Genomic DNA, 19,660 nt, shown 5'->3' with positions numbered 1-19,660 from the left:
ACCAGTTCTACTCATGCCAACCAGTACATCAGGGGTTCTCTCCGGGGTCCAGCGGTCTGAGGTTTTTCACCGCTGCTAATGTGCACTGATACTCATAACTAACTGATACAGAGGTCTCTCTGTAGAAAGGTACTCTTTGAGGTATCATCTGAGGCCTAAAATTAGCTTTGCCAGTTCCCTTTCTGCCTTGGCTTATGAGTAGTGGTGCTCATTAGTAACTAAAACAGAGGTCTCTCTGTAATTAGACGGGTACTCTTTGAGCTATCGTCATAAAGCTTCAAAGGCATGCCAAATAGTATCTCAAAGGTTCTCTCTGGGGTTCAACTGTCAGAGGCTTCAAAGTAGGTCAAAAGCTTTGAAGTATCTGGTCCAACTGAGGATCAAAAAAGTCTATTAGCGTCCATTAGCGTCACATATTCCCAGCCTTAATAATAGGACAGGGGAGAGTGTGGTATCGTTCGATACTGGTACTCAACTGGTAGGTAAGTCCAAGGGAGATCAGGGCTTTTTGTGTAGTATCCACGGGTCCAACTATCGGACCCATTTACAAAGCAAAAATGTGTTATATTTTTCCCAATCTTCAGAAAAAATCCCAATCAAAATTAAAAAAATATGAGTCTTTTTACCTGTACTCAGGTTCTTTCAACATATATTATGTGATGTAAAGTTTTGGGGATAATAGAATTCAGAAATCATTGATTTTCATCACATTCAGAGATCAAAATGAAAAATTATCTGTCATAGATATTTACACCCCAAGGATTGATATTGATGTGCCCCGGTGTTGTGACTCTGACTGTACATATATATTAAGTGAAAGTGTTATTATCAAAGTACTCACAGTTGTCATGTCAAATTTGTTGTTGTCCGCGATGGGGTAACTGAATTTTAAACCCAATTATAGACACGAGTTTACTCTGTAGAATAACCCCACCCGGCATTTCATTTACTGATACCTGCTAATTAAACATATATTCTGATTTAGAACATTCAAGCAACTTAGCCATATTGTGTAACAGGATGATATTGCTTTGTTTCATAAGCTTCTTACTTTTAAAAACATGAGGAATTTCACATAATTTTATCTGTTTCATAGCAACTTATTGCAATATCTCAGTCTATCAGCCATCTTGTTTCACTAATTTTTGTCATTTACGTTACATCCTTTTTACCAAGGTTGCTATAACCACGAAGTTTAAACTCTACCAGTAGTTTAGAGGTTGTTAATTTTTACCTTGTAATGTAATTTTGCTTTGCTTTATCCCTGAACTTAAGGCGAAAATGTATATTCTAGCATAAAAGAATCAAGAAATATTAAAGAACATTACTGTAGTTAAATAATAAGTGGAAAAGGTGGTTGAACTATTTTCAGCACACATTTAGGTGGTTAAACCAAAATAAAATTACCATGAAGGCTCTTGTACAGCAAAGGAACTGTCAGGAAATTAAAATACCACATTCAAATAATGTTAAAGCAGAAACCGTTGCAAAAATATGTGTTTTTGAAACTTAAACGTCCTAAAAAGTATCAAATTCTCGCTTCCCACATTTGTAAACAACAGACTGGCCGAAGGTTTTCCAATAACTTTTTTATTCCTCAACCTAGACGCATGAAATAAAAAGCCGAGTGAGGCATGGTAATTGTAGAGCCGAATGCGCGTCATGATATTTTTGAAATATATACTTTATACCACTTACCAGGCGAAAACAGGTTCCAAAAATCCTATTTCGTCATGGTTTCGTCGCCATCTTGCATAAAAAATGAAATATATCAATTTAGAATTTAGATAATATTCATATGATAGTTATAAAAAAAGACTGTGGCGAAGATTACAGTATACTATTTTTGGAGTTGGGGAACAAGACTTACATATAAACACTCAGTTTGCACTCATTCTCAATACTGGTTGAAAAGCAGTTTCCGACGGAAAGCAGTTTCCGACAAATCGCTTGTTTGCGTACTTTCTTTAGATTTTCATAAAGAAGGTACTGCAATTCAACCATATGGTAACTAGGCAATCAAAAGTTGAAATTCTTACCGAGACATGTAAGTAACTTTTATTATTATTTAATGTTTAATGTTTATTTTTCATTTTGTACACAAACTTGCACGTGGGGGACCGGCAGGTGTGAACCTAATTTGCATATCTATGAATAGCTACAAGGTTTTCCTAAATTGACTTATACAAACAATGATCATTGTGTACATATTTGTGCACGCTGGTGTCATGCTTGTTTCGCACCCACATTCACTTAAATGTATACAAACACAAGTTTCTATCAGAAATTAATCAAAATATCATTGATTTTCAGTGTCTGCCTGATTTCGAGTATGAATTGACTGTCGTAAATTTTAAGGTTTAAATTTTTCGTAAATGCTGAAAAATTAAATCCTTTTTTTTCTTATTACAGTCTTATATTTAGTATAATGAATAAACGGATAATAAAAACACACAATAGGCATCTTAAATCTGCCCCGCAGTCGATTTGTCGGAAACTGCTTCTCATCACAAGCTAATCAGAACATTGTAAGTACCCTTGTAATGTTCATGGAATCATGTAGTCCGGAGCCCGAAAAATAATCATTTCTGTTTTAGTGAATTTTATAGAGAATTTGATTTTCGCTTTATCGCTATGACTTCTTTATGATGATTTCGTGTATTTAATACTAATGTTATGGTTTTAGTATTAAATGTCTAAATTTAGCTAGTAAATTATTAATTAATACAAATAAGTTGTATTCTTAATAGTTTTCTACTTTTTCGTATGTTTGATAAACTTGACACCCCTACTCTGTAACGTTAGTTATATATAATGGTTTCACCCTTAGAGTTTGTTAAGAATGGACCATTCCATTCTGGTCACGTGATGTTAGGGTATATAAGAAGCGAAAGGCATAGAAATAGTTAGAACCGTCTCCGTGGCCTTGTGGTTAAGCGTCCGTCTACGGAGCGGGAGGTCGTGGGTTCGATCCCGAACCGCGTCATACCGAAAGACGTTAAAAGCTGGTACAAGTAGCTCCCTTGCCTGGCGCTTGGCATTTAAAGGGTAGTGCTTGGGGAAAGTGGTGTACTCAGTACTGGTTCTACCCAGGAAAGTTGTATCCCGTGTATCGGTGCTTTACACCGAGCACGTTAGAGAACCAAGAGGTCTCTTCGCAAAGAGCTAGGGTATCGCACCCGGATTTCTTGTATCTCACTCTGTTTCTTTATGTCTTCCAATGTCTGGATTTGACTGCGAATTGCTGTCACTTCTATCTCATGTCACTTATGGCATTCAAACACAATTTAAGTCGTGATGGCGTCACGGCGGGGTCAAGCCATAATGCAGCCAATGGGCGCGGGCAGACCTTGATAAATTCAAATAAACAAAGAAATAGTTAGTTCGTGTCTCGACGCCGATGTGAGAACATCAAGTTAATATTATATAGTGAAGCTTTGAAGTATCTTTTTGTACTGTTTAGGGCGGGTTCTGAACTATTGGAGGCTAGGAGAATTAAAGTGAAGCATTGCGCTACAGCTTCTAGTTTTCAGGTTCGGACATCCGTGGGGTTTCTTTTTGGCCTCTTAGTAAGCCTGGATCATTGCGATACAGACGGAACAGGGTCAATGGTTTGATTCCCCGTAAAAGCTATACATTTAGGACTGTGGGTTTCGCTGATATATTGTGATTGGTTTATAAGGGTTTTTTATGCTGGTCCTGTTTGAAGTTATAGCATAGGTGTTGTAGTGTTTCTGTTTGTGCGTTTTTGGTTTTGGCATAATTAAACATTGATTCTTGAAGAATAATAATTATTTCTCCAATCATTGGTTTTGTAAGCAATCATTGTTAATCACTTGTATATATTACTGATTTCATACTTAAATTTTGGGACAATGCAGTCCGAGAATAGGTTTATAGTTTAATTTAAGGTAGCGTGTCCGAGCTAGCTAGGGGAGAAACGTTACACCCTCTTTGCGCCCCTATTAGATACACTATATGTGACGTCACACATGTGAAAAATATATCGACAATAGCAGCTTGAGCTGCAGTTATCTAAAATGTGAACAATTTCAGTTGGTATTTAAAAACGTAAAAACATTTCAATAAAAACGTTTAAAAACTGTCGGAAACTGCTTCTCAATCAGTAGTTTTAATATTTACACTACAAACGTACGAACCTATAAACCATAAATACATGTAGGTCCGTGATCAATATACGTAATGAAACTGAACACTCTACAATTTGATCATTTGTATCAAGAAAGTAAAACTTTGCGAAAATTATCCTGAATTAGACTTAACCTGATATTCTGTAGTAAGTTTGCATATTTTTACTTATGTTACTAAATATTACGTTGTGTGTGTCCTTTCGAGATCTATGCTTGCGCTCGGGCCTTGCCGATTCGGCGAGTGCTCCGATAACATCGTTAGTCCTTATAGATTTTCGAAGCATAGTGCACAGCCGGAATGTAACCCTTGTTAGAGCTACCCTGGTTCCTTAACGTGCAACAGTGAATAGCACTCTCACACGGATCCACATTTAAAACATCCCTCCTGGAAGACAATAAGTATGTTTAAGTAGTGCGGCGAGGAATGGAACCTGCGATCTCTGGATTGACCGTCAAGTGTGTTACCACTGGACAACGGATCTGCTATTGCCTGGCATGTCTGTCATTGTTTTTAAAAGAGGCCGCTACTGTTTTTTGCTCGGAAATTGTCAATTAAAGGTGCCCGTTTCAGACCAATTACGCTTCTAAAATGTCTGGGTTTTTAACTGTTTATACGTTTAAAAGCACTTAAAACAATATTTTAATAACAGAAAGAAGAAAGTGGTTGTGTCTTCATAGATTTAAAGCAGGCATTTGAAGAATACATAGTGCTTTTAATATTTGCCAAGCCACATCGGTGTCCACCAAGGGGAAATCTATCTTCTCTTCTCTTCTCGTTGTTGCAAACAATTAACACTTTTACTTTATCCAAAATGAGGTAGATTGTGACAAAACTGACGAATTATAATTGTTGGATCTGTCAGACCACTTTATTTTCATTAGATTTTTTGCAGTGAAAGAACTTTACAGACACTGCCTACAGTAGGCGTACTTGAAGCATTTTGAGTTGTACGCCCATATATATTAAGTTAAGTGAGTTATCGACATTTGAAGGTATTTCATTAGTTTCGTCTGAAATCGGTATAACAAAGTAACGCTCAACTTGTAAAGGGAGGTCACAACGTCAGTTTAGTTTAGTTTAGTTTATTTCATAAATCAAGGCATGTTACATGCATGTGATTTGAACATAAAACTGACATACAACTACATGGTTAAAACAAGTATAACAAAATGTAGTACACATACAAAGCGACAGTTTAAATATAGTCTTTAGATGTTAAAATAGATATATTAGTTTTGTTACATATCAACATTAGCCAAAAAAATCAAATAAATGATACAGTGAGAATGAGATTAATTAAAGTTAGCTAGAATAATTTTACAAGATAATGCCATTTCCACAAGAACAACTCTATCTTTAGAGTTCATCAATTGTTCAAATTTGTAAACATTAGGATGTTTAATATAAAATTGCTGATTATTCTTTTTTCTGTCATTGCTAAAGTATCTGCATTCCATTATATAGTGATATTCATCACCCAACAAATTATTAGTAAATGTACATTTATAAGTGACAAACACGGTTATTTCTAACAATGTTTAAAAAGCGACCTTTTTCTATTGGTAATTTGTGATTCATAGTTCTGAATTTACATAATGAATACGTTCAAGGGAATCATATCAAGATAGTTCTCAAACAAAGGTTGTTTCTTATACAATCTATAAACTAAACCGTGGTGAATTGTATATATAATACCATTCCAGTCTTGTAAAAATGTTTTCCTGTCTGAAAGAAAATCAGTTGAATGTAACCTATTTATATAATCGATTAGGTTTTCTAAACGAGTGTTCTGTCGTTTTATTTGGCGAAGTTTTTCATTCCCATTCTTCGATTTTTTCAACAGGGCTACAAACAGCTTACAGGTATATAATTTTAAACCATCGGCGGAATAAAACTCATTGAGCTAATGATTCCTCTAATCATATACTCGACTTAAATTAAAGATTCTTGTATCTTCTAGCTTGTAATTCTTCGAACCGGTTTACCAGTTATATTGACATGGGAGACTGGGATCGTTGAAATAAAACAAGCCCAGTTGTCGTAAATTATAAAAGTTTGTTTAGATGCACAAGGTGACAAGCCAAGGGCCTTAACGCCAATGATCTAGAGACGCCACAAACAGACCACACACTCGTCAACTAAGGTGCTAGTCTAAAATAATAGACGTGTTAAACGGGATTCTTCCAATCCCTAACGCATACATGTGATAATTTCTTGGGTCGATTCCGGGACACTCGTCGTAATGTCAACGCACACTATTTTTTTAAATGGGGAACGTCTGTGGTGCATTCTATAGCATATCTGGGGCTATTTTATTCGTTTTTAACGTCGGGAAAATGTACCTATTTTGACTGCCAAGACGTAATTTTTACTTGACATGGTTGTTTTTTTTTCTGCATTTTCTTGAAAAAATAAAACCACCAGATATTTTCCCAGGCTTTAAATGAAGTGCTAACCAGGAGTCTACTTTCGGTTTCATCAAAACAGGAAATAAACAACTAAACGGGCACCTGTTTACCCGCGCTTTTGAGAACATGCGTTACAAAATATTTATTTTTTCATCACATTTAAAACGTTTGCAATTTATGACACACAATATTTTCCAGACGATAAAGATTTTCCAGTCGATGAGCTTTTTTCCGTTTGGAGATGCATATAAGTTTGATAGAGACGTGTCAACAATCGGCTGTATAAAGCGATCACGTGACTTACCATGGTCACGTGATTAAAGCACTCTATATAACCACCTGTGAACCCCATATCGCCGGTTTTATTTCGGCGTAAAAATACACACGATAGTTCGGAAAAAAGGTCAAAACAGTAAAATTCCTTATGGACGCGTAAGTTGTTTAAAGTATAACGACGTATCGACTTTGAAATTTGAAAGGAATATGGGATGTTTTCCGTGTTTTAATTTTGTTTTTTTACTCATTTTGTCACTTTCTTTGAACTTACCTTCATGCTCGTTTGTTGGTAAAATGTGTGAAAAATATCAATTCATCAATTAAAAGCTATCATTCATAAGACCAAACAAATCCATATGAAAACAATGTATTTGTATACAAGAACCCTCCCCCACTCGTAAAGCACAACAATAGGCCGATAGATCAATTATCGGGTGATTGACGATGACCTCGACGACACACGTACCAATTAACGGATTAGTGTCAACATGTCCTGTGTTTTACGACTAGTGTCCCGGACAGGCAAAATAGCTGACTTACATTGGTAAAATTAAGATAATCGATTACGATTCCGAGATTATTTTTTTTCGTTTTTTTTATGACTTTCCGGGACAAACATGCACCCTCCGTGACTCCGTGACAGAGATACGATTTCCGGGACAATCCCGGACGTCCGGGACGTTATCACATGTATGCCCTAACGTCTAAACGGGAATGTGCAAAAAACGGGGGTGTTTTAAAAATATTGAAATTGTTTTAAGTGAAGTATTTTATGGTTGAAATTGATCATAAAGAGTTATACTCATATTTCACCATGTAAGTGAAATGTTATTTTGCACTAAACAAGCATTTAATGCATTAAGACAAGTGGTTTACCTTTTCAATAAAACGAAAGTTGACTGACACAGACAACAATTATGCGAAGGGGAACAACTCGATACAATCGTAATAGCTCGGCCTCCTCCGAGAAAGCTTCGAGATAGACCGCGTTATACAACTGTAACAACTCGGCCATGGCCGAAATGTTCCGAGCGATTTAAAACTGTGCCCTAAAGCCTTGCAGGTGCCCTTCATGTATATATCGCTATGTATTGACAGAATGAAATGAAGAAAAGCCGTCAAACTCATAATTATAAGTTGGATATTTATTTATTTTTGTACGGAACTAATATAAAATAACATTATCTTGTAATATTTCTTGTTTTTATGATACTTTATAGACGCTATATGCTTTAACCCGGAATCCTGATCGGAACAACTATCCACTTTTGATACTAAACAATTTGTACGTAAAGGATTTGCCATATCAAATATCTAAAAAAAATCCGTCAATGTTCAATTATTTGGACTACTAAGGCGCATGATCAGTGATTATTGTGACAGAGGCTAGTCATTCTAAAATGCTGTCCACGCTTCTTTGTTTAATGATGTTTAGCCTGGACTAAACATCATTAAACAAAGAAGCCTGGACGGCATTTTAGAATGACTATCACAGAGGCTTAAATGTATGATGCAGATCCCAACAGCTGCCCCTGGCTTACTTGAAATTAAGTTGCCTGTGGCCTCAGCTGGGTAAAATCAGTCTTGATCCGTAAAATGAAAATAAATACAACATTTTATGGGCTGCTTACCACGTCATGGGACACAATACAACTATAAATCATGATTTGTCGACGATAATGAAAAAGTTTCATATATGGGCATATTTTATAGTCAAAATGTGACTTAAATGAATTACTAAGAGTAAAAAAGTGTGTGTGGGGGGCATTCAACATGTTTAATATACATCTGATATGAAACTTACACAGCAAAACTGTGATCGCTCGAGGACGCCAGGGTCCAAGCTAAAACCTCTAAGGAACCGATGTTTCTAACGACCCAAGTTTCAATTTCCAAGTCTGTTATGAATTGTCTTTCAGTGTATTTTAAAGTTTGAAGTCGTCAAACTGAATGTTTTCTTCGACACTGATTATGTATTGCGTTGTGGAAATCGTTCATATGTTCATAGGCTGTCGTATGATTATAGTAAAAATTTAAAAGAAAAACCAATAGGTGAATAAATAGTGAAGTTTATTTTTATAAAAAGCTCATTTTCTAAACAAGCAAAATTGCAATATGACAGTGCATATATTATCATCATTATTATTTTCTCAAATGCCCTTATTCAACTAATAGCAGTCATGCGTAAACAGTGATAAACGAGTTTCACACCTTGAAAGTATGACCTCGAGGGAGTCGTAAGGTTTTGTGCATGATTTGTGTACTTGGGACCAGCTATTGTGCTTGACTCCTCGACTTATTTATGTTTCCATGGTGCGTCGGTATATTTCATATAAAAATAGAAGAAAAAATGTTCGGGACTAAGCTTAGACCTTGAGGGACCGCCAGTACACGGACGACTATTACACAGTGAGCTATTGTGATCACCCTGTATCCGTTGTCCGTCATCGTCGTCAACAATTTGACTGTTAACACTCTAGAGGTCACAATTTTGGCACAATCTTAATGAAACTTGGTCAGAATGATACCCTCAATAAAATCTTGGACGAGTTCGATATTGGGTCATCTGGGGTTAAAAACTAGGTCACCAGGTCAAATTTAAGGAAAAGCTTGTTAACACTCTAGAGGTCACATTTATGACTGTATCTTCAGGAGACTTGGTCAGAATGTTAATATTAATGATCTCTAGGGCAAGTTCCAATCTGGGTTATGTGCGGTCAAAAACTAGGTCACCAGGTCAAACTGAAGGAAAAGCTTGTCAACACTCTAGAGGTCACATTTATGACTGTATCTTCATGAAAGTTAGTCAGAATGTTTATATAAATAATCTCTAAGTCAAATTTAAATCTGGGTCATGTGCGGTCAAAAACTACGTCACCAGGTCAAATCATAGGAAAAGCTTGTTAGCACTCTAGAGGTCACATTTATGACTGTATGTTCATGAAACTTAGTTGAATGTATATATTGATTAGCTCTAGGCCAAGTTCGAATCTTAGTCATATGCGGTCAAAAACTAGGTCACCAGGTCAAATTGAAGGAAAAGCTTGTTAACAATCTAGAGGTCACATTTATAAATGATTCTCCATGAAAGTTGGTCAGAATGTTTTTATTAATAATCTCTAAGTCAAGTTTAAATGTGGGTCATGTGTGGTCAAAAACTTGGTCACTAGGTCAAATTGAAGGAAAAGCTTGTTAACACTCTAGAGGTCACATTTATGACTGTATCTTCATGAAAGTTGGCCAGAATGTTAATATTAATGATCTCTAGGTCGAGATCGAATCTGGGTTATGTGCAGTCAAAAACAAGGTCACAAGGTCAAATTGAAGGAAAAGCTTGTTAACACCCTAGAGGTCACATTTATGACTGTATTTCCATAAAAGTTGGTCAGAATGTTTATATTAAAAATCTTTAAGTCAAGTTTAAATCTGGGTCATGTGCGGTCAAAAACTAGGTCATTAGGTCAAATCATAGGAAAAGCTTGTTAGCACTATAGAGGTCACATTTATGACTGTATGTTCATGAAACTTAGTTAGAATGTATATATTGATTAGCTCTAGGCCAAGTTCGAATCTTAGTCATGTGCGGTGAAAAACTAGGCCACCAGGTCAAATTGAAGAAAAAGCTTGTTAACACTCTAGAGGTCACATTTATGACCATATGTTCATGGAACTTGATCAGAATGTTATTCATGATGATCTTTAGGTAGAGTTTGAAACTGGGTAATCAGAGGTCAAAAAACAAGGCCACTAGGTTGAATCATAGAAAAACTTTGTAAACACTGTAGAGGTTGCATTCCTTCTTTAATCACCATGAACCTATGTCAGAATGTTTGTGTTTATGAAGTCATATGTCAAATTTGAAACTGGATAACCTGAGTTCAAAAACTAGGTCACGTAGTCAAATCATAGAAAACATTGTTAAAACACTGTTGAGGCCATGTTTTCTACTTTATCTATATGAAACCTGATCAGAATGTACTTATTACAGCAAGGTAAGGTTTGCAACTGGGTCATCGGTGATATTAAAAAAATGATCCGTGATATTAAAAAAAAAACTTGGTCACTAGGAAGGATCTTAGTAACTAATATATTTTTTAATTCCAGCAGGTATAAATGTTTTGATTCCATACCTCATGATTATATTTGGATGTGAATGAGATGTGAAACCAGTGGTCGAAATTAGCTTGCTCAAATTCTGAATTTTATATAGCAGGGCTTGTTACAAAATTTGATGCATTAGTATAAGCATATGGGCTTGTTCATCCAAAAGTCTAATTTCGATGACTGTGAAACCCAAATCTTTAGTCCTGTTTTGCACCATATAACATGAATTGGTATGTGGTAAAGCCCATATAACCAATTTACCATCTTACTTTACCTTATATGATCTAAAGTAGCTGAAATGAAGATGACCCTTCAAATTGTGGTCTAAGGCTGATAGGGTAGAGTTTTGTCACAATTGCCCTCGGCCTGAAAACACTTATTTCACACTTGAATTGGATCAGTAGAGCGATATAGGGCCTTCAGTGCCCTCTTGTTTTCATGAAATATGCATACAAGGAGTTGCAGGGTCAAAACTCATAATAGATAAGTTACATGACAGGGGTCAATGATGTTTATACATGTAACAACCAGCCTGAATTTTGCACTGAAAGCTCATGTGTTCAAACCCCACACTGGGCACACTTTTCTCCCAGGTTTTCTTTAGGAAGATAATATGGGTTGAAATTTGCAAGTAAAATATTGAAATAATAGGAATAAATCTGAACTGGACAGGGTCACACAGCCATATGGTTGAAGTTTCTTTGACTCTGTTTTGCTTATTTTGCTCCAGGAGAGTCTATTCAATGCCAGCTTATATTTAAACATACTGGGCCTATTGTTCAGAACTTCATTAAAGTTAAAAACGTTGTTAACAGCATTGTTAACTATAAAATGTGGACTATTTTGTGATATGCTTGATTACATTAGACATTAACAGCTCAAACAGGTGTCTCAGACCCTGTTAGAAAGAGTGGTCGAAATTAGCACAAGCCCGCAAGCCCTGCACTGGTAAAATGTCTTCCAGGCTTGCTCAAATTCTTAATTTTATATAGCAGGGCTTGTTAAAAAAATTGATGCCCAGCAATGGTATAAGAATTCGGGCTTGTTCATCCAAAAGTCTAATTTCGATGACTGTAGAAATACTGCAGAGCACAAATTTGTCAATATTCATTCCAGAGCAGTGATTTGAAAGTTAACAATGAGGACCATAAGAACATTGTTAACTTAAACGATGTTCTGAACAATCAGCCCGTTGCATATTTTGGGAACAAGTTTTACTCAATCTGGTATTTTCTATAAAAAAACAATAACAATGAAATGTATTTGCATGACAGCAGCGCTATGGAGGAAGGGGAAAGTTCAGTGAGAGAGCAAGTGTTGAAGTCCCAGCGGTCTATACATCACTCATACATCAGGTTCCTCAACAAAACGTTTAGAAATGTGGATGTTGTCTGGGTCAACTATCAGGGTAAGCACCCATTTTGCAGGTATTTGTTTGTTTTTTAAAAAAAGTTTGTATTTGTCCGAGATCCTATGGCTAGTTGTAATTTAACGCAAACTTTCCTATCCAATAAAATCTCCGTACAGAACACATTTACAGTAAGTTTTAACACACATTTTAGACCATTGTGGGAAATAATAAGCTTACTCATTTGCCACCTCTTTTATAAGTACATGTTTTTAACAAGTTAGTTTGAAGAGTAATTTTTTTACTAAAGGTGTAACTTTTACATATAGTGTTACATTAACCATTGAGAATGTATTTCAGGTCTGCGTGTGAAGTACAAGACTCTTACCGGGCAGCTGGATGGACATCAACACGTTTGAGGGCCACCCCTGGGTTTTTCATGACTCAGATACAGGTATAGAATTGTATATGTAGACTTTTGTTGAATAAAGAGGACATTCACGGATTTTGATCATAAACTCAAAATTAGCATTTTCGATGACTGTTTTTTATTTTTGATGAATCACACTTAAGTCAATTTTTCTGTTGGAAATCAGTACTGGTTCTGGTGACCTTTTTTGTGGATTTGTGACGCTGAGAGAAATTGCCCGTGGTGAGACTGGAACAGCAACCTCTTTGTGAAGACATCAACTAGTTATTCGAATCCTCATCCACATTTGTAGAGAGAATTTATGTCAATATTTTTCCCCTTTGGGTATACATGTATATCCAAGATGGAAATTTAGCTGAAAAACAAAATATTTGAGCCAAAAAGTATGAATGATGGCTATCGATACAGATGTTCATCTGTTTATCTGTATCAAAAAATCTGTTGCATGATATTGCTGTTTATTTCTTCTTACAGTTTTATTCTTTCCTCAGGTGATGAGATGGTAGTTCACCTGAAGGAAATATTCGAGCCAGTGGCCTGGAATAAAGAGTTTGATCACTGGCCACCTAAACGCAAGGTCGTCTATATTACCATACCAGGTATGGGCATCTTTTTTGTTTTTATGATTAAAGATACTGTCAAAGTAATTGATATGGTTATTTGTGAGGTGGTAAAGTACTTTGCAATTCACCAATAAGAAGTTGTGGGTTTGAGCTCTAACCTGGTGGCCTCTCATCAGCACCAAACTGGTTTCTTCTCAGGAATCAAGTCTGATCCATACGGGCTTATAACTGCCTTTACAATCAAGCTAGAATTAACATATATGAAGACATATTTGTGTCTTACAAAGGTTATAAACATATTATGTTGTTATCCATTAGTCTACAGCCTGCAAGAGTGTTGTCTCCAGGCAATACGGAGCCTCGTGCCCAGAAACGGAATCAACGACCTCGATATATCTGATATTTTGAAGGATGATCTGCACCGAATTTACCGGACCAAACCCGATATCCAACCACGAACTGCAATAACATGATGTTATGATTGCAAGGTTCAACAAGAATATGTAATTTATGAATCTCTAATACACATACAAGTAAAGATCTTAATGTTATCAGTGGGGAATAATTGCGTCTTCCTTCTGACAATTGTATTGTTTTATTGCTTGAATTTGCTTCTTCAAATTGATGTTCTTTAATACTGTTGTTATTTCTTTCAAAACAAACTGGTTGACCAGTCACTTTAGACAAAGCTTGTTTTGATTTTGATGTTTTGTCATACGAAGAAAAGAGTAATTTATACCTGTTAAATTTTATCTTGAGTGCAACAACCATGCTGTTGTCAGTTGTTGAGGTAGAAACAAGAACCGGCATGTTTTTATGAGAGGCCTCAAAAAATTACCATTTATGGTGCTCGAACTTCCTGAACGAGAGGCATTCAGTTGTACAACTTCACCAAAATATCTTCTGACATGTTTATAGCAATAAGTGTGTATAAACAAGCTAACAGCTGGACCTCTTGATTTCTTTAATTTGTTTGATGGTTTATGAATGCTTTTGAAAAAAAATATGAAAAACAAAAATTTGAGAGAAAAAATCTGTTTAAGATAGATTTTAGTAATTATCCTTTGTTTAATGATTGCATGCATTAATAATGGTGTTTTGCATTAATGAGTTATTCAAAAAATTGTTTAATTCCAGTGTGCGAAATTTACGGTATTGATTTTAAATAAGAGTGTCACTTTAACATGGGAAGCCTTTCTTCACTTGTTTAAATAGGATTTATATGATAATGACTACTGGGTTTTTTTCCCTGTACAATGTGTTGCCTTATTATTCATTCAATATTGATGTCATACAGGGCTTGTGCAATTTGTCTGTTGAAATGTTATCCATAAGATTTGTTATTGGACCAAGTATAACTGTTATTGTATGGTACATGTACCATAGTTATGTAAATTTTGCTAAAATGTATCTTCTTTCTTTTTCAAAGATGATTTCTTATAAGCTTGACTATTCGAAGAATAAGGAGGGCTATTCATCAACCCAATGTCTGCATCCGGCAAGCTGGGATTTTTAGTCATATCCCAATCTTTGTTTATGAATTTGACATTAAACTTCACCTTAGTGTTCAGGTGGTCAGGGCCATCAGACAATTAAGCTTCATTAACTCTCATTGATCCTCAATAAAGTTATAGCCCCTGATTAAACTAGAAAAGCTATGTTGTTCAGCAAGGTGGGAATTTTGGTCATATCTCAAATTCCTTTCATGCATTATACTTTCAAAGGTAAGATTGTTCATCACTCGTGCATGGTTATCAGTTCTTGTACACAAAACAGTCCTATACTTGAGTGAGCTGTCTTAAGGACAGTTTATTAAAAGTCTTGTTTTTGTGGTCTAGTTCTGGGTATTTTACAATATGAATAAAAGATCATGTGTTCAAAACTTTGAATACTGTAAATAGTGCCTTGTAGTCATATTTAGAGGTAATGTACGTGGTTATATTGAAGAAAATGCTTCTTTTGTGGTCATAAAAAATGGACATGTAAGTTATTCATGAGTAATGCATGTTTATGTCATAGAAATAAATTTCAGGTATGATCTGCAATCAGTAAATTTTTTTGTTATATTAACTTCTCTGCTTTTGGTAACATGCCAGAATTGGATTATATCAAATATATATCAAAACTTCATATACATGTTATAAGTTGAATTAACAATTAAAATGTGTTATTGAATTATATTAAATATTAAATAATGTATATGTATGGTGGCATTGTCTTCATTTCGAGATGAGCTGTTCAAAAGTTGTTTTTATTGTCATATGAAATGAAATTGAGGAAGAATAAAGAATAATAAACACGAATTCAGAATTATGTGTTGCAAGGGGCTGAACCTCGAAATGTTTAAATATCATGTCTGCAGAGGTTACTTCCCTTCGTCGTCCCGTGTTTGCAATGCACAGGGCTTAGATACTTGATTTTTTTCGTTCGACTGATTATTATTTATCATTTCATTAATATTATTTTTTAGACAGCTGTTAATGTGTTTTGTTGGTGTTGTTGCTTTTGGTTTGTGTGGTTTTTTGTTGTTGTTTTTTTTTGGTGTGGGGGGGGGCATTTGACTCCATCTCGTAGGATTGTCGGATATAAAGGAAATAAACTAAGTGAACATTACATGAACACGTTACCTTGCCATTAAGAAATTTAGAAATATTGTTGTTTCTAAATACTCGTATGACACTCTGTACGTTGTTACGGCGCCATACACTATTAGTACTCCGCTCTCTATAAGTGCACCGTACACTACTTGTGCTCCGTACACTATTACTGCTTCGTACACTATTAGTGGTCCGTACACTATTAGAGCTTCGTTTACTATAAGTGCTCGGTAAATTACTTGTGCTCCGTACACTACTAGTGCTCCGAAGACTTTTACTTATCCGTACACTATTAGTGGTTCGTACACTATTAGAGCTCCGTATACTATTAGTGTTCGGTAAATTACTTGTGCTCCGTACACTATTAATGCTATTGTAAAGTCAACGTCGACAATAAAACATGGCCAAATTCCTTTTCATAATCTTGTCACGTCTGTGATGAGAGATTCCCATCTAACAACCCCATCAATACGTACCAGGATTTTTTTCTCAGCCAACAGAAGAGTCTGTCCCAGAATAAGAAAAAAAAGTTGTATAATGTGTCAGTTTTAATCACCGCCTCCTTTTTATCAATCGCTAAAACGTGCTAGAAATCTGTGAGAGTATAGTTGTTACAGGACTTTACCACGGGAATTTCACCTATTGTTCTTGAAATGTCTGTTATCTCAGAGAAACTAGCCCAAAAAGTCAGATGACGTTCCAATTGTGTTAGTTGGATTGTTTTGTGCGTGCGTATTTTTATCTTCTCACACGAACATTCAATTCGGCACACATTTATAGCCATACATCGTTCAGATAGCGTGGGTCGTAAAATAACAAAACGCCATCGACTTTAATCCTAAATGTTGAATATTTAAATGAGATTTGTTGATACTTTTGTTTGCACAATATGTGTTTTTTTGGTGACGAACGGACGGACGGACGGGCTCGTCAATCCATAGAAATAGTCTTGCAATTGTGACAACATGAAGATTTTTAAGAAATATAATTATTACATCTACTTTTTGTGTTTGGACAGTATGTTCGACTGACGGCGATATTTCTAAATAAAAAAACGGAGCATTTATGAAATAGTTAATTTAGAAAAATGAACCCGTCATTTACTATAATACCATTTATTTTTGAACTTAAGTATGTCTGTATGGTGGTACACCAGTTTTATATGAACAATGTGTACACCTGTCCCCTAGAGCCTTCCCAAATAAGACGGGATCGGTCTTTGCACCAAAACCAATTTCCATAAAAGAGGCCACATCCTTCCCACTCCAGTAGAGGCTTATTTTCTAATTATGTTATCAAACCCTTCCAAGACCTCCTTCCAGCCTGTTCACATTTTCTCACACAAAATAAATCCCAGGCCATTGAACCGAGATGGTCTATTCCCAGGAGTCTGCGGGCTGTTTACAGAGTGTTTCAAGCCGTGCTGGTCACTTCAATAATTTCAACAATTTTCCCATAGTTTTTATTTCTCCAGCCATTTAAAATCATTTATCCAACTAGAGCGGTAATCCCCAGCACGCGTGGGTTTGTTTGCGCTGTGGGACGGACGGTCGGAGAACAATAGCCACATTACAAGCTGTGCGTCCGTTCTCATAGGTTTTCATGTGAAAAAAAAACGATTAATAATGTACGCTCAAAAACATCCATTTAAGGATATCAAATACTGCCGTCTTTGGAAATACCATTATTAAAGGGCGATTGTTTTTTTATTATCTCAGCTTAGCTTAAATGTGACTAATGATTTTCATAAGTATTTGTTTTATTTGGATGTTTAATAGAGTAACGTTTGTTAGTTATGATCTTATAGCTAAGATAACTTACACATATAATGAACTTCATTTAAGTAAAACTTATAACAGTTACATTTGTAAGTTAAATTATAAAGTTAATGTCGAACTTAAAATTGATCCGGCCATGCGTTTGTATATATTGGTTTGCCCCTTAGTTAAGGGGGGGGGGGTGCCAGTGGGGGGAGGCGAATAAGACAAACGGGCCAGCGAAACATTTTCTCAACCTTTCCAATTTCAAAGCGGTGAAAGTATTTCCACCCCAGTTAACATGGCTTAATCTAAATATAAAGGCATAAATAATAAGTGGATTAGATTTGTTTATGTATTTTTAATTATTACTATCTTCAAACAAGCGACCTGCCAATCACTTTAAGACCACTTCCGCGTCCTGAATAAGTTTTTTAAACGCTTTCAAGTGGCTTAAAGTAATAGGTGAGCCGAGGATTACGGAAATGTAAGAATGTTCCCACGGACCGCACTGAATGAATTTAACCTAAAGTTCGAACAGAGCTTAATGTGATTGTAGTCTTCTAAATAATGATCTTATTGTTTCAGATTTCTTTTGATAATGGTCCAACTGAGTAAAAATTAACACAGCCTGGACGAGAAATATTTCCATTTGATTACATCCAATGAAGTGCTTGTCTACATTTAGAATTGGCCAGTTTGAATTGTAGTTATTGTTAGTATAGTTTAGTGATTGTTTATATGCATTTATCAATTTAAACATTGTTAGACACAGCAACACCGGGCCGACCAATTTATTGTTGTCAATGCATATAAACAATATTTTTTTTATTTACTTTAGACCCAGTCATTGCCTTATTAACACTGCTGATGTCATCAAAATAAGAATTTGAAAATAATGCGACAAAAAATATACCCCCACCCCCACAAAAAAAAAGAAAAGAAAAATAATAAAAATAATAATAATAATAATAATAATAATAATAGTTGATGTAACAGAATGATTATGATTGCAAGGAATTACCCTTCTTTAAAGAAGACAGCCTGGTGTTATGCTAGTGTCTATTACGAAAGTATCACTATGGAAGCATATTTCGAATAAACTGGTAATTAAGTTCTTTCATGCATGCACTATTTATATTTGTGTTTGCGTATATAACGATTAGCTATATATACTTTAGTAAGATTAACATTCTGTTCTGTTCTGCCCTGTTCTGATAATAAGATCATACTGCATGGTCACGCCTTCAGTATCTTGTATACTACATGGCCACATTAACAGTATATACGATATACAAGCTTCCATACTTCATGGTCACATCAACAGTATATACGATATACGCTTCCATACAACATGGTCACGTCAGAAGTATATACGATATACAAGCTTCCATACTTCATGGTCACATCAACAGTATATACGATATACGCTTCCATACTTCATGGTCACATCAACAGTATATACGATATACGCTTCCATACTTCATGGTCACATCAACAGTATATACGATATACAAGCTTCCATACTTCATGGTCACATCAACAGTATATACGATATACAAGCTTCCATACTTCATGGTCACATCAACAGTATATACGATATACGCTTCCATACTTCATGGTCACATCAACAGTATATACGATATACAAGCTTCCATACTTCATGGTCACATCAACAGTATATACGATATACGCTTCCATACTTCATGTTCACGTCAGCAGTATGTACGATATACAAGCTTCCATACTTCATGGTCACGTCAGCAGTATGTACGATATACATGGTCACGTCAACAGTATATACGATATACAAGCTTCCATACTTCATGGTCACGTCAGCAGTATGTACGATATACGTTTCCATAATACATGGTCACGTCATCAGTATATACATGTACAATTCTATACTACATGGTCACATCAACAGTATATACGATATACGCTTCCATACTTCATGGTCACGTCAACAGTATATACGATATACAAGCTTCCATACTTCATGGTCACGTCAGCAGTATGTACGAT

The 19,660-nt window shown here is 35.6% G+C and overlaps 1 protein-coding gene across 1 annotated transcript; it reads left to right on the top strand.

The window, feature by feature from the left end:
- Window positions 1-6,158: 6,158 nt before the first annotated feature.
- On the top strand, window positions 6,159-14,017 carry LOC128223047 (von Hippel-Lindau disease tumor suppressor-like). Its single transcript, XM_052932286.1, is given in 6 exon segments — window positions 6,159-6,295; window positions 12,218-12,348; window positions 12,649-12,673; window positions 12,675-12,742; window positions 13,210-13,317; window positions 13,600-14,017. Coding segments are annotated over 5 exon segments (483 nt in total). The 5' UTR covers window positions 6,159-6,295; window positions 12,218-12,221; the 3' UTR covers window positions 13,755-14,017.
- Window positions 14,018-19,660: the final 5,643 nt, after the last annotated feature.

Source organism: Mya arenaria, chromosome 17, assembly GCF_026914265.1.
Source record: "Mya arenaria isolate MELC-2E11 chromosome 17, ASM2691426v1".
Classification (NCBI taxonomy): domain Eukaryota; kingdom Metazoa; phylum Mollusca; class Bivalvia; order Myida; family Myidae; genus Mya; species Mya arenaria.
This window is presented reverse-complemented; position numbering and strand designations above follow the sequence as displayed.